This window comes from Lolium rigidum, chromosome 3, assembly GCF_022539505.1.
Source record: "Lolium rigidum isolate FL_2022 chromosome 3, APGP_CSIRO_Lrig_0.1, whole genome shotgun sequence".
Classification (NCBI taxonomy): domain Eukaryota; kingdom Viridiplantae; phylum Streptophyta; class Magnoliopsida; order Poales; family Poaceae; genus Lolium; species Lolium rigidum.
In genome coordinates, this window is record NC_061510.1 from 23,876,974 (window position 1) to 23,897,540 (window position 20,567).

Consider the following 20,567-nt stretch of genomic DNA (forward strand, 5'->3'; position numbering starts at 1 on the left):
TGTCATCTTCATCACGCCGACCACAACTGGGTCGGCTGGCTGACCGTCGTCTTCATCGCGGCGACCAAAGTCGGCCGTCGGTCGGGGTCGGCCGGCCGACCGTCGTCTTCATCGCGGCCGACCAAAGTCGGCTCGTCGGTCGGGTCGGCCGCCGACCGTCGTCTTCATCGCGGCCGACCAAAGTCGCCGTCGGCCGTCTTCTTCATCTCGCCGACCACAACCAGGGTCGGCTCGCCGACCGTCGTCTTCATCGCGGCCGACCAAAGTCGCTGTCGCCCGTCTTCTTCATCTCGCCGACCAAAGTCGCCATCGAGTAAAAAGACCTTCGTCGCCAAGCCTGCCGTCTTCACTAGCCAGGTTCCTCTTAAAAGAACTTTCACGGATCCTCTTTGGGAAGAATCGATCATGATGAGCAGCACGTTGAGGGAGAAAATAGAACTGCAGAAGTAACCCTATTAGCAGTTACACGTCCTGCATCTCAGAAGGAATAGCATATTCAGATTGCAAGATATATACGATCAAGTAGTTGTACTGAAAATGTAGTGTCTATTATACCACTGAAATAAACATGAATCTGGCAGAAAATAGAACCTTATTGAGGAAGATAGATAAAACAAACCTGGGTGCATAAGTAGGCTATTGTGGAAGTAATACCAATAGAACAGTGGAAGAAGTCGTTTCCTGTAGTATAGATGCAAAATGGGTTAAACTATTGCTTTATGTGATCATATTTCTCAAATTAACTATAGAACAGAGGTGTAACTATTGCTTGATGTCATAATATCTTTTAAACTATAGAACAGACATTAAGGACGCCTACCAGGAGCATTGCCTGTTACATTCAGTGACTTGTTTTTCTTTTCTTATTTGCAGGTCATAAAATGTCACACTTTCCAAATCAACTAATTGATAAAGGAAAATAGAACTGCAGAAGTAGCCCTGTTAACAGTTACACGTTCTGCATTCAGAAGGAATAGCATATTCAGATTGCAAGATATATACGATCAAGTAGTTTTATTACATGCAGGATTGGGTGCAGTTAATACTGGCCATAATCTTATTTAATTATACATTCCAAGATATAATATTTTTGCATCCTTAATAAGTTCCAAAGGTTAACACTGCATAAGTAAATACCACATATCGATCTCCTTAAAGGATGAAGAAAACGCCTTACCTTTCTTGGAGAAATTTCTGTGTGTAATCTTTGACGCAAATTGGCCTTGCTGTCTCATGAACCTGAGCGCAAATAATTCAAGTACAAACAAATAAGTAGACTGCACATTTAATAAGAGAACACAACGGAGTTTTCCTGGTTTTCAAGTTCTGACCTCATCAGTTCTGACAAGTATTTAGGGCCGGACAAAGTAGTAGAATTCCCTGTGACAAAAGATATGTCAGTGAGCAAATAAGTAAAATGCCCATGAATTAAACTTCCCAAGGGCTGTAACTATAAGCACTACAGCTGAACTCTAACATCATGCATTCATGATATTTTTTAGGATTTTGCCATCTAAGAAACATAGGGAAAAACAACCAAAACTTGACTAAGCATTAAGATTAGAAGCTCGCTGGTGTTCGCCGTGGGAGCTACTAAAATATCATCATCAAATACCTAAATGGCTCCGATTTAGAAATCCCAGGCTGGTCTTATCCTCCATGCACAGTAATATTTGTTTTCCATAGTAATGCACTGGTTAGATAATTTATTCAATATTTCGTGGATTTATTTCCATTGTTGAGGCCCTGATTTTAATTCATGTCCTATTTAGATTTTTGCTGCATGCAAATTGTGGTTCAGAACAACTACTGGCTGAAAATATGGATACTTTCCAAAGTTCAATAAAAAAAGGGCCTAAATCTCTAGCTTCGTAATCTGAAGGACTTCAACCAAGAAAATTTCTACATGTGGATCATAGTAGAAATTTTAAGGTGTAGCGGAACAGGCATGTCCCATGTCCCACGTGGAGTCATAAAGTTCCGTTTAAACAACAACTTGCTTCAATTTGATTCGCACGAAAATTGCTAACAGATTCCAGGAATAACTAACTAACCTAGCTATATACGATTACAAATCCAAACAACCCTGCAATTTTTTCTCCTGAGGCCTAAACATAGCTCTGTTTCCGTACGAACCTTTTATCTCAAGTGAGGAATCCTCCAGGCAGCTAGCAAACGCCCACCGGCATCAAGGTATTCCCTCTTCCCCTCTCCACCGGCGTCGATTACCACGCGCGCACCGCACACAATCGAGTCGGCGACGCCGATAATCAAAGGAGATCCATGGCAGCTGCGGCAAGGAGAGAGTCGCGGGGATGCACCACGGTGAGCCAGTCCAGGTTGGGGTGGACACACGCGGTGTCGTGTCCCCATCCTCCTGCAAGACGAGCGGGAGCAGCTCTTTTGGAGGAACGCCGACGCCCGCCATTGCCTAGCGGGAGGTGAGGAGAAGCGAAGCCAGGAAACCGGGTGGGTCCAGGCGCACGGCGGGAGCCCGAGCGCAGCTTCCGCGGACGCGGCGGAGTAGGGGCCGCCTGCGGCCAATGGCGATGTGGCTCGGCGCCGGAGGCGGGACGGCCTGCAACCGGAGCCTTGCGCCCGATGGCAGGTTGGCTCAGCGCCGGAGGGAGGGGCGGCCTTGAGATCTGGCCGATGGAGGGGTGGCCCGACGCCGGCGGGCGGGGCGGCCGGCAGCCGGAACCATGCGCCGGTGGGCGGGTGGCCATTATAGCGCTGGAGGGAGGCGGGTTGGCTCGGCGCCGGAGGGTGGGCAGCTGTGAGAGCGCCGGTCGAGGACGGGAGGTGTGGGAGTCTGGGAGAGGAGGCAGCGAGGCATGGCCATGGCGGCTGAGTGAGGAGGCGGCGCTGGTAGGAGAACGAATTGGGAAAGGGATAGGGTGAGGACTGAGGAGACGTGAGGAAGAAAGCAGTGACATCAGACCTGTCCGTCTCGTCTTTAATTTCTTTTCTCTTGCCGTTTTGCCCTGTTGACTGAGACGAGTATGCAGCCTCTGCCTCTCTAACAAGCGATCGTGTTTACAAATTCTCTCAACTTAATTATGTTTTGACTGTTTTCAGATCGCAAATATTCATCTCTTACAATGTGTATTAACTATTGTAGATCATGGGCGAAACTGAGACAGATACTACAGATGCTTTGAAAGAACCTATCGATATAGGTTCAGATACAATGTTGGTGGAAGAGACGAGTTTTACTGAATCAACCAAGGTGATTTTGATTATTTTTTTCTAAACCCATGTTCCTAGATAAAAAGATATATATAATTAATTTCGTTTTTGCAGGTCATGGACAATATAAAAATGGATGTCGATGTTTTAAAAGAAGCCATCACCAAAGGCCTCGAGGCTACCTTGACGGAAGGGAGCCTAGACTCACCGACTCTTACAAATCCAAAGGAGTCATGTCATAATAAACCAAAAAAAGAAAACACAAATGTTATCCCAAAAGGTACTTAGTTCCGCCTTTTCCTTTTTGCTATATTACTTTTTATGTAATTAATGTGGCACACTTATATATCTTGCCAGCCTATGTCTGCACCGCGAAAGATTTTGCCGTCATTGAATCAATAATGTCTGCACCTAAAAATACCAACTTTGTGAAGATCGGTGATGCATCGCTATCAATGACCATTTAAAGTGTCTTACATGTGATGACGGATTTCTGCCCGATGATGTAAGTCAACAAGAAATCACTATTTACATAATTTGTGTCTATTTTTAATTTAAATGTATTTTATGTGTTCAATTGTAGGTGATAAATGCCTACATATATTGCATGCGTGCATGTGATCATCTACTTAACAGAGCTGACAATAAGGTATATATGGATAAAACATACATCTCCAATATGCTGAAGAAAGACATAAAAATATATCGCCATATCATAGAGCAGGCATATATTTATCTAAAGCATGACATGGTCAGAACTAAATCCCTACCTATGCATCTCATTTATTATATTTTTAACATGTGTATACCTACTTATGTAATATTTTATTTTAGATCTTCCTACCGATAAATATCAGTAAGACCCACTGGTATTTAGCGGTCATCAATGCGAAGAAACGCTTGATATAAGTATTAGACTCACTTGGTCCTGGAATGGGTAGAACTGACCTCACGTTTATGGTAAGTTATTTGATTATGATCTCCTCTTGACATTTTTCATTTTCCTCGGTGTCTAATATCTTTTTTTCTCATATAACAGCTCTGAGGACTTGAGAAGCACTTAAAGACTGCATCCTAAAGAAGGGGATTTGACAAAGGTGAAAAGTGGCACGATCTCGATGTCATGACATGGCCAATAGTAGAGCATATCGAAAAACCACTGCAGACTGATGGGTATGTTGAATCTGTTCAACTTTCGAATGTGAAAATTACGGTCTAGATAGAATTCTACTATAACATTTGCTAATTTTGTAGCGCATCGTGCGGATTGTTCATGTTAAACTTTATGGAATATTGGACAGGCGATATGCTTTCTGACTTCATCACTTAGGTATTATTTTTGTTTAGAGACCGTTAGTAGTATCTTGCATCTTAAATTATTAATTTACAATATCAATGTTTCTTACTACTTTGTAGGAGGATATGAAAGCATTCCGAAGAAAATTAATTGCCATATTGCATGATTCGGAACTAAACAAAATAAGAGGCAGATCCGATATATAATCAATCTAAAGATCAAGAAAATGGATCCGACTCGATATTACGGAATTGCCAAGTCTAGGTAAAGAACACCAAGGAGATGTAGCCAAAGAAAATATCCAGCTTCCTATTTGCACCTTGTCCACCAAACCACATGAGTTTGTTGACGAGATATGCAAATACATCATGTCCATTGACGATGCAACATGTTTGAAGTAAGCCTCATAAGATAATGATCAAGCGTCGGTACATATTATTATCATATCATTATTCTTATAAATTATTTTGCAGAAAAGAATGGGTGCGAAGCTCCACACCTTATCCACTAGGATTAACTCTAAAGCAAATTCAGGACATACTCATGATGGACCGGCCAATGGACAAGGATTGTTTCAACATGGCTGTGCGCATAGTGGCATGTGATGAGATACAATTTTTGATAGAGCCTCCCGTGCACAACATGGACTTAAGATTTTGTGTAAGTTATTATAATCGCATATTTATTGTCACTCGTTATGGTTCTAAACCTTTTTTTCATCTCAGTCGGCGATACTCGATGGTAGAAAATATCCACTTTGGCGTGTTAAGCCAGATATTAAGGAGTTGGCAACATTTTTTCATAGCTGGCCTGGGATAGACCATAATATATCATCATGCAACATGGTAAGTTAGTCTCTTTTCCATTATTAACATGATTTATGTATTTTAATGCTCACCACTTGCAGATTTTTTTGCCACACGCATTTCTTGGCAACTTTATCTTGTTCACCATCGACAAACATGAGTGTCGTGTATGTATTTTAGACCCATGTTCTGAAACTCTATCAGAAGAGAGGTACCAACTAAAATTAGAAAGGTGTTCATTCTATCTAAATGATGCTCTTGAGATAGCGCAACCTGGCTGGAATTCCGATATTTATTTCTGGCCACGTAAATATCCTCACAATATCCCAATACCAACAAGCCCCGACAGGTGATTATTCTCAGTTATCTTTACAAGCAGCTTATTTTATCGTCATTCTAATGACCAAGATAATGATATGTTCCATTTATTTGCAGAAAATTGTCTGGATACTTAGTATTTAGTTGTATGCTTTCATGGGATGGTAAAAGATTTGTTCATCCAGTTTGCAGCGTGAGTACTCTATATTCACAATCTTATATTTTTTTGTGGGAAGAAAACTTCACGTTAACATGATATACCAATTGTGCAGGATGGTTACGAGCTAAGGAATTTTTTTTTGATACACATACTCAAGTATCTGGCTAATGAAGTTGAAGACAACATTGCTGAGATCGTGCGAGAATACCTTAGACGCGTCAACGGACCATGGCTTTAATAAATAGTGTATTCAGTCATTTCTCTTCTACAAAATGAATTGTGCGAAGTGGATCTTTAAATATTTTAAGCATTATATATTTATTTTATATACTTTAATATTTGCATGCATTATTTACACGTTTATGCATTTGACACTACGTTAAAGGGCTGTGGTGAAGCACGGGCATTCTACTAGTTAGGCATAGTGGGGGAGGCATCATTACGGGTACGGTGAACCTTTCGATTTCCATGAGACGTCTCAACTTTTCAGCGCACAAACTTGTGTAGACAGGAACCTAACATTTCCTGAGAAGAACAAAAAGAAGCTAACCTTTCAAAGGTATCACATTCACACCGCACGTACGTCGTCGATTTTGTATTTCTGTGCAACAGCCCTACCTTGCCGCCAACCCTGCCTACGGTGCCACATCACCATCACGCACCACGCACTGCACTTTCGAATAGTAGATCAATTCTTGATCGCGGTCGCGTTGTGGTTCAAGGGCTAGCGACCGGCCACTTGCTGTGAGGTAGGAGCCGCGCTGCGCACCTTTCAGGTTCAACAGACGGGTCGCGATCGATGGATTGGGTTCGCAAAAGCGAGCGACCGCTCATCACCCGATCGCCGTGACGGCGACGGCAGCCTAACCGTGCACACCATACACTAATTTCACGTTACTACCGATCATGCCATGGCTTGGCCAAGATAGCCGCGCGGTACACGTTGAAATGATACAGAGCACCGTGCATCGACCCAAGCGAATGACACATTTTGCCAGCGCTGCGGTATGGTTCACGATTCATAGCACGGGATTTTGTTTTCTCGATCAGCGCATGGGTGCGTGCGCCGGGCCATGCGGCTGCGTGCGTGACTCACCGCTTGTCCTTCGTGCTTCGATGCACACACGCAAAGTTCCATGCGGATGCGAGGGCTTCACGTGTCAACAAACTCTCCGCCCGCGCGTACGTTCGACTCGACCGTACTACGTGACGGACGGCACCGACCACCTACGCATTGCCTCGGAAGACCCAGCATCACGATAGTATGACATGTGGCCCGTTGGTTTGGTGGGACGTCACTATAAGTGGCTGAGTTGGATTCCATCGGGTTCACTCTCCTTTCTAGAGTATTTTTTATCACCAGAAAAATAGGAGGTGGCGTTTTGCTCATATGAGCATTTACACCTATTATACAAAATAATTAAAAAACAGTTTTGAAAATATTGAAAAATTCTGACATAAAATTTACGGTGTACATCGTGACATTTTATGTTCTTACACAAGCTTTCATGAAAAAACAACATTTTATGTGGCATGCACAAAAAAGATAAAAAAATATCTTGTACGTAGTCTACTGTAGCTCAAAATTTATCTTTTTTACAAGAGACACAAAGAAGAATAAAAATTTCTGAAAACTTGTGTAAAAACATAAAATATCTAGATGTACATGCAAAATTTTATTTCAAATTTTTTTAACACTTCAAAATATATTTTCACACAATGGGTTCATATGCTCCTATGAGTCAAAGTGAATTTCCCAGAAAAATAGCTCTTTTTTAGGGAAAGCCAACGCGGCAATTTTATTGACTACTCTCCGGTCCTTTTTAATTAACTCGAATTTACTAGAAAGTTATACTAAATTCGAGTCAATTAAAAGAGACCAGATGGAGCAGTAAACAAACTTACATCCCTTTGCAAATTGGATAATAAAAATACCAGGCAAATCCTCATACCAAACAACTGAGTGAGGTCACTCGGCATTACAAGCTAGAATATGAGCCACACTTTTGCTTTCTCTACGTTTACGAAAAAACTTAACACTAGCAAGAACACTTCTCATATATAGTTGCATCACCTACTATTGAATTTCCTCCGTTTCACATTGTTTCGATGGCATCCATACAATCGCTATTAACTATAAGATTGTTTCACCCAACCTGTCCCGCAACTAACAAACCACATCGGAGGGCTCTTGCTTTTGTAGTGGTAGCATCGGCAATGCTCGATATACCAGAGCAGGCACTAGCTATGAACATGCCTTGATTGTCTCGGAGAAAAGCCCCCGTGGCACCTATACAATGATCCGCTTAATCCTTAAAACTGAACCTCTTCAAAAAAGCCAAATAAGACATGCACCATCGGTCTCGCAAAACGGCTTCCACTCGTAATTTTTTTTTGGCGAGGGAAAAGAACTCATCGAGAGCATCAGGTATACTCCTCCGTTTTGTCCTTCTAAAAGCTAAATCATGAACACGGGAACCCCAACCGTCTCACACATAAGTTTCTTGTTTGCTACCGAAGGGAAAACCGCCGCCCCTATGAGCAGCCTCGACGAGCCCCGTCCACTCCACCTCTCCCGGTGACACTGTTACACCTTTAGCCGTCGGAACGACCGCACGGAAGCCTCGACGGCTAGGGTTAGGGCTGCCACACTCGGCGCATGCTCCTGCCGCTGCAAAAACTCCATCCGCCGCTGCTGACCCTCCACGCAATGAAATACCATATTGTTTTTGGGACTATGCTATGGTTGCATTTTTTTTAAATCTCAAAACCCTCGGTCTTATTTTCCAAAAACTCTTCCTCGTGACTGAGTTTTTTCATACTCTCCTAGAGATGCTCTTTGGTACAGAATTGCGGCATGATTTGGTCTGCACAAGGAATATAAGCTAGGTGGTTACATTTCCGCCAATCATGAAACCAATCACGCACGGAACATTACTTGATATTCTCTATTATCCAAAAAAATTATTCCTCTTCTCGGGAGGCACCTATAATCCAATATCAGATGGGGAATCGAAAGTTTCTGTCAAAGCAGACAACTAATTTCAAAGCAAGTCTCCAGTCGATTTTTTTTCTTTCTTTCGAACGAAGTCTTTTACTGACAAATTCCATGCATTCCATCGTGTTCCAGTCTCGAGAAGAGAAGAAGATACCACACCAATTTTAGAGACGGCCGTGCATGAAAACAAGAAGTCGCACCTCCCACCAGCTGCACGTGGAATTTTACCACGGCGAAATAAACAACATTTTGACTGACACATGTGAGACGCCCCAACTTTGATTTGTACTCCTACGGATAAACAAAATCGAGACGTTTTCAGCACAAAACTCCAAATAGAAAGATCAAACCAGCAGTACCAGAACAACGCCGGCAAATCGTTTCTGACGGAGTACATGGTCTCAGTTTCCCAAAGGGCAAAATACCACCCATGGTACGCTGGTTTTCTCTGTGGTCTCTCGGCAAAAAAAAAAGAGTTTCTAGAACTTGACCGCGAAATTCCAAATGAAAAAAAAAACGTGACAGCGAAAACCTGCCAGAGAGCCACTGCGACTGCCACGCACCTAACCCTCTCCACCGAGCTATAAATGGTGGATCTCCCCCGCCAGCTCTCCTCTTCTCTCCTCTCTGCATTTTTCTCATACACCTATTTTGCGCATTAGCCCCTCCGGAAGGCGCGATTTGCTGTCCGCCCCCTCGGCCCGATCCACCGTGTCGGCCGTGTCCCCGCTTCGATCGAGCTCGCCGCCCGCCGCCCCTCCTGCCGGCCGCTCGGTTACGGCACAGATTCCGTGTTTCTTGAGCTAGATTCGCCCCGCGCGCGGCAACAACCACTGAGCCGCTTCTCGTCGTTTTGCTGTTCGTGCGTCTGTGGAGTCTAGATTGCGGCCAGGCAACAACCCTCGGCCTGTGGATTTCCCGCCGGAGGAAGCTTTGCGGAGGAGCTGCCTCCGGGAGGAGCTCTTCCAGCTGCGAGGGTTTGGTGCGAGGAGGCGACCTCGTGTTTCGCGTGGGGTTGGTTAGTTTTCGTGTAGTGTGGAGAGAGCAAAAGTTTGGGCGCTTTTTGGGTGTCTGTCTACTGTCAAGTCTTGCAGCACAAGCCCTCGCCTTCGGAAGGGATTAATTGCCAATCCCCAAAGGTTTCATCTTCCTCCCTCTGCCAAGTTAACTTCTCCTCCGGCTTTCTTGCCGTTCAGTGGTAACGTATATGGATTGCTGATCAAGTTTTGTGCTGTGAAATTGCCAGGTTGCGGATTTCTCCTTCCCAGCAAGACAACTCTGCTCTGCCTTCGCCGCAAATTCTTCCAATTCCCCGGGTTCCCAACTACTGCTCCGGCTATTTAAGCTGCATTTGCATCCGAGGGATCCGACAACCGTGTGAGACTGGAAACCTTCAGTTCATTTCGCACAGGGTGGTGGTGGTCTTGCAATGGGGAATCAGAATGGGACCCTTGGGAGCGACTACTACAACCGGTCCCGCAGCGAGCACGCTGCTTCTAGGTACGCCGACGCGCACCTCGAGGAGGACGACTACTCGGACTTGAAGAAGTTCGAGAAGCCCTGGCCTGCGTTCAAGCCAACCGCCGCCGGTGTCCTGAGGCAGGGGTTTGACCCGACGTCTATCTCCGTGCTCGGGCGCAAGACGGCGGACCTGAGGGAGCACTACATCCTCGGCCGGAGGCTCGGGCAGGGCCAGTTCGGGACGACGTACCTCTGCACCGAGATAAGCACGGGGTGCGAGTACGCGTGCAAGACCATCCTCAAGCGCAAGCTCATCGCCAAGGAGGATGTCGAGGACGTGCGGCGTGAGATCCAGATAATGCACCACTTGTCGTGGCACAAGAACGTTGTTTCGATCAAGGATGTTTACGAGGATGTGCAGGCGGTGCACATTGTGATGGAGCTTTTGGCTGGTGGGGAGCTCTTTGACCGGATCCAGGGGAAGGGGCATTACACTGAACCTGAGGCTGCAGGGCTCATAAGAATTGTTGTTAGCATTGTGGCTATGTGCCATTCACTTGGGGTGATTCACCGTGATCTCAAGCCAGAAAATTTCCTCCTTTTGGATAAAGATGATGACCTGTCAATTAAGGCTATTGACTTTGGTCTGTCCGCTTTCTTCAAACCAGGTATGCCTGTTTTGCTGTATAACAGTGGTGTATCAGTTAAACATTCATTTAAACTTGTGCTAGCTCATGTTAAGGATAATTATTGGAGGCATCACTTCCAACACCCTAATGTTTTAGGCCTGTTTTGCTGTATAATAGTATCAGTTAAATGCTCAATTACATTTCTGCTATGAGCCGGCGAGCCGCCACTTCAACACCCAACCTAGTTGACAACAGCATTGTGTGAACATTGACTAATACATTGGAACATCTTATCGATTTAAAGTACACAGAAATATCAGCTTATTGCCGTTGCTTATAATGCGGGTATAGCAAATTGAAAACAAAAAATGGTGTCTATCTACCAGTCTAATGGATTTCTGAATCAAAATTTTAAATCTTATTTTGGCATCTACAAATTTCAGGTGAGGTTTTCAGTGAGCTGGTTGGGAGCCCATATTACATCGCCCCTGAGGTATTGTACAAACGTTATGGACCAGAATCTGATGTGTGGTCAGCTGGAGTGATACTCTATGTACTATTGAGTGGGGTTCCACCATTTTGGGCAGGTGACTTATCTCATCTCTGGTGTTAATTCTGAGTCTACTGTTGTCATGAATTTCTGAAGTGATCATTGTTAATTCTATCAGAGACACAACAAGGAATATTTGATGCAGTTCTTAAGGGGCACATTGATTTTGTGTCAGACCCTTGGCCTAAAATATCTGACAGTGCAAAGGATCTTATAAGAAAGATGCTCTGCCATTGTCCTTCAGAGCGTTTGACAGCCCATGAAGTGTTACGTAAGTATATTCAATCTATTATTCGTCCTTGTGATTTAGTGCCTGTTTGTATAACTCTCTGTTTAGCATAATTTTAGGTCTTGAAATTAATTTTAGATTACACAAAATTTTATACTTGTTATCAACTATCCGTTGATTCCAGGGCATCCTTGGATCTGTGAAAATGGTGTGTCCAGTGATCATGCTTTGGATCCTAGTGTTATCTCTCGGCTCAAGCAGTTTTCTGCAATGAACAATCTGAAGAAGTTGGCTCTCAGAGTGAGTGCTAAAGTACCATATCAACTTGCATATTTTCATATTGCTGCTATAACATTTGTTGTCAATTTATCACCATGATCAAGCATCTTTGTGTTTAACCTCTTTGGATCTTTGCAACAGTGTAATAGTTCAAATTTTGGTAGCATATGAACTTTGTGTTATCGTGCACAATAGCTTGGTCTTGTTTGGGCTTCTCCTATAATATTTACTTTGTGGCACATTCCTAATAATTGCTGAATCATCAGTTAACATTACAATTCACATGGACATGCTATTGGTCTTGAATGGGCTTTGTTGCTGCCATTTGAGCAAGTTGAGCTGCTACTGTAGGCGCATTCTTGCAACAAAAAAGGACCACCCTTTTATTTCTGGCATTCAGTTGTGTGTCTTATGCACTAGTATGCTGGAACTCAGTTTGTTTCGTACTGTGTCCTACAGCTATGAATTTTTTAAACAAAAAGGCATTGTTTCTGACACTTATGCTTCCAGGTGATAGCTGAGCGTCTTTCAGAAGAGGAGATTGCTGGGTTAAGAGAAATGTTCAAGGCAGTAGACACCAAAAGTAAAGGTGTAATCACTTTTGGTGAGCTTAGAAAATGTTTAACAGGATATGGCAATGAATTGGAGGATGCCGAGATTAGTAATGTAGTGGAAGCGGTAAGTAGGTCATTTCCATGATAAAGGCGCATGCATTTGAATGGAATGAGTGCACACTGAATTAACCGACACATGTTATCTTCTATTTTTATGTGGTCCTGAGATATCTTCAGGGGAAAAGGCCCAAGTAGTAGTACATAAGCGGTAGTCAAGTATGACATGGTCGATGCATCTGAAAAATACCTAAACTGTACATAGAAAGCATCTTAGTAAAAATGTATGACATGCATTTCTTCAATTCTTATGTGGTTCTGAGATATCTTCTCCGCAAAAGGGCCTAAGTAGTACATATATACCATTGCCATAATCAAATATGACATGTTTGATGCGCCTGAAAAAATGTCTAAACTACACATTGACAACATCGGAATAAAAATGTGTGATATACATTTCTTGATTTGTTGGTAGGATATTATCTGCACTTTTGTCATGTTTTGTCTAATCTTTGAGAACCTTTTTTAGGATGATAAAGACAATGACATAACCATCAATTATGAAGAATTTATTGCTGCAACTATGCCTCTTAACAAGATTGAACGGGAAGAACACTTGATGGCGGCTTTTACATATTTTGACAAAGATGGTAGTGGTTATATCACAGCCGACAAGCTTCAACGAGCTTGTGGAGAATATAACATGGAGGGCACTTTTCTTGAAGAGAATATTTTAGAGGTCGACCAAAACAATGTAAGTTGATCATCCCACTCGAAACTAGCACGATATTTGTATCCTGTAACTACGATTCTGACTCCAGAAGAACCCTAGTGACCAACTTTTGAAAAGCTGACATGTTAGACTTAGATTTGTAGCGATTTTGGGGTTACATCTTTGATAGATATTGTAGTCGTCTCAATCACTGTTACTTGGTATCCACCAGTCATGCCTAATACCCAGTGTTTTACTCAACAAACCCAAAGAAAAAAAATCTGTCTTGTGACAAGCATGACTCTCAGTATTTTGACCGATACATATATCTCGGGATATATACAGAATCCGATATCTGAATAATTTTGCGAAAAAATCTAATAGTGACAAACTCATTTGTATATAGAAGTCAACTTGTACGAATGATATTACCTGGATAATATTAGCAAAAATCTTGTGATATTTTTCAGCATCACCTAAAACACTTCTGATTTGTTTATAAAACAAGTAGAATCTGATGGATTGGTGTTATCTTTGTTTCTCAGGATGGTCAAATTGATTATGCTGAATTTGTAGCCATGATGCAAGGCATCTGCTATACTGGACTTGGGTGTCGAGCAACGGAAACCAGTCTGAATGTAACCTTGAGAGATGCAGCTCAAGTACATTGATGTACAGATTTTGTTCTCTTCTCTTGTTCATTATCTCATCACAGCCCAAATTGGGTTGTTGACAGTTGAAATGTATCGGAGTACGAGAAGAGAACAAGTCGATTCTTTTAGCAGTATCTATCGGAAGTAAGCTGGGCTAGTTAGTAGTGTGGTCATTGTGAGAGACAGCATTGTGGGCTAGCATATATGTAGTACTGGTGGTGTATTGGTTCATGTTGCTGCGAGACTGGGCCAGCAGTTGAAAATACGAGAGGGAATGCGGCCTGTTCGTTTGTTCTTTGTGGGATCAGTTTGTGTGCAATGAAATCAATCCTGTCTCCTGTCCATACTCACCAAGTTTGCTTTTCCTAACCTTTTAACTCTGAAAGTTATTACTCTAGCTGTGCAGATTGTAGTCAAACGGCCTCAGAAGCCATGGTAAGAAAGGACAGTAACCAGTTGATGATTTTGCAGAACCAATTTTCTTAGTAGATCACCTTGTTGTCTGAATATTTACATATCAGTATGGCTATTCTAGATGTGTGTATTCTTTTCTATGTGAAGATCTGATGGAACCTGAAGGAAGTCCTGTGGCTGTGCTCCGTTGGTCTCCTACACCCGGGACTCGTACGCGGTGGCTATCATCTGCACACAAGCCAGCCAGCACTGTAAGTAAAAAAAGAGCAGCAAGCAACAATATGGTGGTGAAATGTAGACAGAACTTGCCTTGACATCTCCGTCTTTGGACAGGACACAGGTGGACGTGACCGCGTTGCCGTCGCCCAGCACCCACCCGACCTCGCACACCACCTCGCCGTCGTTGCCGTTCACCTTGAACGAGCTCCACAGCTGCTTGGGCAGCAGTGTGAGGATGCCGGTGTCCTCTCTCGCCGTTCTCCGCGGTTCGTCATCAGGTTCCAACGAGGCGAACTTGCCCTGTGCATACATATCATATCTTCGTAAGACGTCAGGGAAGCACGCGCGTGGTACGTCCGTGCGTGGAGGAGGGGCGTTTAGGTGGCTCACCGTCTCGGTGTTGGGAGCGCCGGAGAAGCTGGCAGTGCAAGCGAAGGTGCTCTCCCACTGCCCCACCACCTCCGACACGGCGAGCCTCTCCCCGGCGGCGAATGCGGACTCCCGTAGGGCGCATCCACCAAGCTGGTCGCCGTTGCGGTACGGGCCGTAGCACTGTTCGGAGAAGACCTTTATCCCGCGCAGCCGGGCCTCATCCTTCCCCAGCGCCACCGTCTGCACGATCCTAACCCTGACCGCGTCGGTGTCCGGGCCCGGGCGCACGACGCAGTGCTCGACCTCTAGCACGGTGGCGGGGCCCTTAGGCCAGGCGGCGACGTAGGAGCCCCAGGCGCCGTCGTAGGCGAAGGCGGAGGCGGAGGAGACGTGGCGCTGATGTGAGGTGTGCACGGTGGCGGCGTCGGCCTCACAGCCGACGGTGGGGAGCAGGCGCACGAGGCGGTAGTGGAGCGCGCACGGCGTGGCCGGGTCGGCGAGCGTGGGGCACTGCGTCTGCCAGTCGAACACCTGCACCCCCCACTCGCGGAACGCGTCCGGGACAACGTTGGCGGGGAGCTCCACCGGGTCGCCGGCCACGGTGAACTCGGCCCCGAAGCCGTCCCACTCGCCGGACACCCGCGCCGCGAACGCGTCCCACTTGTCTGCGTCTGCACATAAAAGTTTCAGTCTCCAGGTTAGTCGATCATGATGGCATGGCAGTTTCGGATTGGGGCGTGTGCCACTGTTAGTTAACATTATCTATTTATCTTGCTAAGTGCTAACGCTACCATGCATGTAGAACTGTATGATCGATTGCTAACCATGCAATTCATGATCTGACCTGACGGCGCTCCGGTGGGACTGTCCGTGGCAAAGGGGCTCGGCGTCGCGGGCGAGATGGCTTGCGGTGGCGAGGACTTGGAGTTCCTCGACCGGAGCCGGAGCAGAGGCGACTGTACGGGCGTCGCAGCAGCGGGCAGCAGCGGGCGAAGGTGGTTGGCGTCGCCGTTGTGGATGATGGGCGCCAGGCGTTGCGTCGACAGGAGATGCATCCGGTGATTCTTCCTTTTCACTTTTCACGTTTTTTTTTTTCCTTTGGCGAATTGGTCTTTCCCCGGTGACCCGGGCGTTCGTCCTCTCAGGTCCCGTTGCTCAAGGCCAATCAGCTGTTCCGGCCGAAGTAGATAGAAACTGTGTGGGCGTAGTTTGGATCACAGAGCTCGTGGCCACCGCGGCCTTGGTCGCGAGCCACTCGTTCAAATGTTGCGTCGCTGGGCGGGCTTTGATGCCAAGAAAACTTCGATATATATACGAAAACGATGGAAGATTCTTCATCCAGATCAGGAATGCATCGGTCCAGCGTAGGGTAGGGTAGCGCAACACATGCACCTGTCATCGGTTCTATCCTATCCTTTATCCAACCGTGCCATCGCGCCTCTCCTCTCCATGTTTATCTGTGACCTCCTGCCTGTCCCATGCCATTATGCCAATGCAAAAGTCTACTTGACAACAATCTATTTTGGACTAAACCCCCGGCTGGCTGGGTACTGTCGACGGATCTTTCCTCCGGGAGAGACTGATAACTGATAAGCATGCTAGCGCAGGCATGACTCTACATGATGAAGAAGGATGGCTCATCTTTACCGCTTGCTGATTTCTAATAGATTGTGAGTCACCTTTTGAAGCAGAATTACGGGCATGCTTGCAAGGGTTGAAACCGGCTCTTCAACATAGTCAGCTTCCAGCTGTTACTGAATCAGATTGCGGCAAACTGATTTGAAGCAGCAAGTTAATTCCAATGTGCGCGGGATAGATCCTCATTCCTTTACATGATAAACGAGATTAGAAATTTGTCTACTCAAAATAGAACCGATGTGAAAGGTTTCCTTTTCCCCTGCAAAAAAAAGTAAACAAGATGTGAAAAGAAAAAAAATATAAATATTACAAGCCTACTCTTCAGACATGAGGTCACTCAAATGCTCGGCACCCGCCAAGACCCAAAGATTTGTCTCCTTTCTGACTTTATCAAGAATTTCACATGGTGGAGAGTGATTGTTGCGAAACATTCGTGTCAACTTATTACGAACTGGTTTGCAATGTTTCAGAAATGTTTGCCACACTGACAACAAATGTTACATATTAGATTGATGCATTAGCCAATTATCCTAAAAGTTCGAGCTGATGAAAAGGGCTAGGCACTATATTATATTTTCGACACTCCCCCTCACGTCGGTGCCTGGTGGGATTTTTTCTTCACGGGCCTAGGACGTGGACTTAGGGTGTCCGCATATATTTATTCTTAATACAACGTTGCCAGGATTTAAACTCAAGACCTATGGCTCTGATACCATATTAGATTGATGAAAAAACAATTCTCGGTGGGAAATATGAGAATACACAACATTTTTCCATAACATTCAGTGGCAGTATGCAATATGCTTTGCTTGGCGGGAAATTTGCAGTATTGTTTCCATGAAACCCTAATGTAACATTACCAGAGTCACCTCACCCACATTCCTTTGATAAATAAAATTACTAGAGCACGTAGGAGCCATACACCACACACACTAGACACTATAGAGGGCAAGCAACCAATAAAACTAGGTGGATGCCTTGCCAATCAGTCCAATGTACTCCGCAACTTTTAGCTTCTTCCTAGCTTAATACTGATATCCCCGTGTCATCGTCAACTTGCGTCTAACTTGCTGTGCAATGAGACCACGGGCTATAGATTCTGGAACCTCCTTAGTAATGCCAGCTGTGCACAGGTGAAATTGTTCCGCCATTGTCTGCTCATGCTTCATAGATCGTTCGCGTGAAGGGGACATCTTCAGCTCATAAACTTCCTTCAGAGCTTTTGCAAAACAGTCCTTATTAACATTCTCTTTGTTAATGACCCGCCTCCAAATCTCATAAAAGACACCATCAAGATCCTTCAGATAATAGACATAAAGCCGTGTGCTCCATAGAAACTCCTCGATACCAAGAAGAGCCAGATCCTTATGAATATTTTTGAAGCCAGTTGCGATTCTAATTGCTTGGTAGCTCGCTATCCTCTGGATGTTCGACCACTCACGAGAAGATGTCTCTACACGCATGTAACCTTCAACCCATTTGATTTTCTCTGTAATTGTTTTCCAGTACAGTAGGTACTCTCTGTCAGTTTCAGGCGTGTTACAATGCGACCGGTAGCGGCTCCAATCTTGATACTGGTCCTCCCAATAGTTCAAAATGACTAGCCGCTGTGGTAGTTGGTCAAGGCAGCAAGTTGACAGAGCTTGGAATCAAAATACCAACCAAAGGCGTCGTGGTCCATGTAGTCGAGAAAGTAGGAGTTCTCCGCGATAAGCTTTCGAGGGTACTTGCTCTCCAAAGCAGCATCATCCAGCCTGTCAATTGACTTGCCTTTCAGCAGCAGGAGAGCTTTGATGCGGTACAATGCACGCTTTAGTTCGTGCTCGTTAATCTCCTCTGGGTCCAGCTTATCGTATTCATCAACCGTAGTTGTACACTTGAGCTCCTTCACGTCTTTGACGAACTCCTCGGCGGGGATATCATCATCCACCGAGTACATAGCAGCCACGACGTGGTCCGAAGGAAATTCTCGAGAATCTCTTGTTGCCACAGACCAGCTGCCATCCTCAGGATCACGGTACATCGTTAGAGTTTCTTCGCGCAAGTACTTGTGTGGACTGATATTCTGCTACAGCATCCCGCAGCATTGCATTATCAAGGAAGGAAGAGCGGGGAAGGGCTTGGAGGATTTCACCGTATGGGAGATCTGGCCGGTCGACCGAGTCCGGTTCGACGCCGTCTGCGCTGGGTGGTAGGTTCAGCTGGTCGAGGCGCTGGGCGAGGAGTGTGATGGTTGGTACTTCCGCAACAATGGGCCTTCATCACCGGAATTGGGGCTGCTGTTGCTGCTAGCTTCATCAGCACAGCGCTGGCGGGAGGAGGACCCCGATTGGCTTCCATCATCGCCCGAGTTCGAGACACAGACTTCGTAGCCAATTAAAACAAAAAAATCCGAACTATAATGAAAAGGGCTAGACACTATATTATATTTCTATCACTACATACTTTTAGACCCAATTTTTTTTACATGGATTGGCAAAATATGAAAAAATATATAGAAAGTCTACAAACTTACACAACACCTCTCGATAACTGAAAATATACAATCAGGAACCTAGTGTGATATACATTATGTACCACAAATCTATGACATTTACTCAATTGATACGTCAGGAGCTGAAGATGAGTAGTTGTCGCCATCAAGGAAAGGATAGTCTGTGTAGCCAACGACCGGATCTTGTGTGTAGAATGTGGAGCGGTCGTACTCGTTTAAGGCCGCACCTAGCTCAAACCTCCTTGGCAAGTCCGGGTTGGCCAAGAAAAGCCTCCCATATGCAACAAGGTCAGCGTAGCCATCAGATACCACCTTGTTACCCTCCTCTCTGTCATACCCACCGGCGGCAATAAAGGTGCCATTGAAGGCTTTCTTGAAGGGCAAGAGCCCGTGGGGAATCTGTCTGCGTCCATCGACGATGGCCATTCGGGGTTCTACCATGTGGCAATACAGAAAACCTTGGTGCTTATTGAGCTGCTCCACCAAGTATGAGGCAAGTCCTTCTGGGTTGGAGTCGACGCAATCCATGTAGTCCACGAACGGTGACAACCTGATTCCCACACGATGTGCCCCAACTTCATGGACAAGAGAATCAACCAACTCCACGACGAAGCGGCACCGGTTCTCAAGGCTGCCACCATACATGTCAGTACGGTCATTGGCACTATCCTTCATGAATTGCTCAAGGAGAAACCCATGTGCGCCGTGGATCTCCACACCATCGAACCCTGCCTCAATGGCGTTTCGGGCGGCACGCCTAAAGTCTTCAATGACATGAGGTATCTCATCTATCGTCAACCCCCGAGGTTTGGGATACACTATGCCAGCCTCATCGTCGGGTGTTACAGGCTTGTCCGTGCTGGAGATAGGCGCCTGTTCACCCGTCTTGATTTCTGTTTTGTTTACACAATTAGTAAATTCTAGGAAGATGAATTCATATCATTGGTACAACTTATGCAAGAGCAAACACTCATCATCTTATGGATGGACGGGACATACCAGTTGTGTAGACCCTCCCAACATGCGCAATCTGGCAGAAGAACAACGCGCCCTTGCTGTGGACAGCATCCACGATAGGCTTCCATGCCTCGACCTGCTCTTGCGTCCAGATGCCAGGGATCTCTGGGTAGCCCATAGAATCAGGGGAGATCACGGTGCCCTCTGAGACGAGGAGCCCGCCCCTGGTGGCACGCTGCGAGTAGTACACCGCCGCTTGGGGCTGCGGCACGCCGCCGTAGGAGCGGCACCGCGTCATCGGCGCGAGCACCACCCGATGGGTGAGATCAAACTGCCCCATCTTGTACGGTGTGAGCAGCGGGATCGCCGCCTCTTTGCCTGCCTGGTGAGCCATGTCGTCTGTAGTCTTGATTATTGATTCAGGTTCCTTCGCTTGAGTGTGCACAGGTGCTTGGCTGTTTAGGTGATATGGTATCTCACTATGCTCTGTTTCTTGCCTCGTATGAGTATTGATCTGTGCTGTTCTGGTTCAGGAGGTTGTATCATGTATTTATAGGTTCCGAGGTGGAGCAGCCGAGCAG

At 45.5% G+C, this 20,567-nt stretch overlaps 3 protein-coding genes across 3 annotated transcripts; 1 reads left to right on the forward strand and 2 right to left on the reverse strand.

Moving 5' to 3' along the window:
• The first annotated feature begins 9,610 nt into the window (after positions 1-9,610).
• On the forward strand, positions 9,611-14,233 carry LOC124701290 (calcium-dependent protein kinase 7-like). Its single transcript, XM_047233340.1, has 8 exons — positions 9,611-9,907; positions 10,015-10,897; positions 11,302-11,445; positions 11,527-11,679; positions 11,822-11,937; positions 12,427-12,594; positions 13,057-13,281; positions 13,785-14,233. Exons 2-8 carry the CDS (start codon positions 10,198-10,200, stop codon positions 13,908-13,910), a joined length of 1,632 nt encoding a protein of 543 aa, XP_047089296.1. The 5' UTR covers positions 9,611-9,907; positions 10,015-10,197; the 3' UTR covers positions 13,911-14,233.
• A 119-nt stretch (positions 14,234-14,352) lies between these two features.
• Positions 14,353-16,190, reverse strand: LOC124701291. The gene is made up of 4 exons (XM_047233341.1): positions 15,742-16,190; positions 14,916-15,568; positions 14,616-14,825; positions 14,353-14,534 (listed from the first exon to the last, which is right to left on the reverse strand). The coding sequence occupies exons 1-4, from the start codon at positions 15,950-15,952 to the stop codon at positions 14,502-14,504; spliced, it is 1,107 nt and encodes a 368-aa protein (XP_047089297.1). The 5' UTR covers positions 15,953-16,190; the 3' UTR covers positions 14,353-14,501.
• Positions 16,191-18,934: 2,744 nt separating this feature from the next.
• Positions 18,935-20,543, reverse strand: LOC124695132 (12-oxophytodienoate reductase 1-like). Its single transcript, XM_047228021.1, has 2 exons — positions 20,029-20,543; positions 18,935-19,922 (listed from the first exon to the last, which is right to left on the reverse strand). The coding sequence occupies exons 1-2, from the start codon at positions 20,378-20,380 to the stop codon at positions 19,129-19,131; spliced, it is 1,146 nt and encodes a 381-aa protein (XP_047083977.1). The 5' UTR covers positions 20,381-20,543; the 3' UTR covers positions 18,935-19,128.
• Between the last annotated feature and the right edge of the window lie 24 nt (positions 20,544-20,567).

What these genes read in the sequence shown, in the direction of transcription:
- LOC124701290 (XM_047233340.1), top strand. Translation starts at nt 10,198, where the DNA reads ATGGGGAATCAGAATGGGACCCTTGGGAGCGACTACTACAACCGGTCC. An exon ending in TGAAGAAGTTGGCTCTCAGA is followed by an intron (nt 11,938 to 12,426) that starts GTGAGTGCTAAA and finishes TTATGCTTCCAG; the next exon opens with GTGATAGCTGAGCGTCTTTC. An exon ending in TAGAGGTCGACCAAAACAAT is followed by an intron (nt 13,282 to 13,784) that starts GTAAGTTGATCA and finishes TTTGTTTCTCAG; the next exon opens with GATGGTCAAATTGATTATGC.
- LOC124701291 (XM_047233341.1), bottom strand. Translation starts at nt 15,952, where the DNA reads ATGCATCTCCTGTCGACGCAACGCCTGGCGCCCATCATCCACAACGGC. An exon ending in TCCCACCGGAGCGCCGTCAG is followed by an intron (nt 15,569 to 15,741) that starts GTCAGATCATGA and finishes TTTTATGTGCAG; the next exon opens with ACGCAGACAAGTGGGACGCG. An exon ending in CCAAAGACGGAGATGTCAAG is followed by an intron (nt 14,535 to 14,615) that starts GCAAGTTCTGTC and finishes GCTTGTGTGCAG; the next exon opens with ATGATAGCCACCGCGTACGA.
- LOC124695132 (XM_047228021.1), bottom strand. Translation starts at nt 20,380, where the DNA reads ATGGCTCACCAGGCAGGCAAAGAGGCGGCGATCCCGCTGCTCACACCG. An exon ending in TGGGAGGGTCTACACAACTG is followed by an intron (nt 19,923 to 20,028) that starts GTATGTCCCGTC and finishes TAAACAAAACAG; the next exon opens with AAATCAAGACGGGTGAACAG.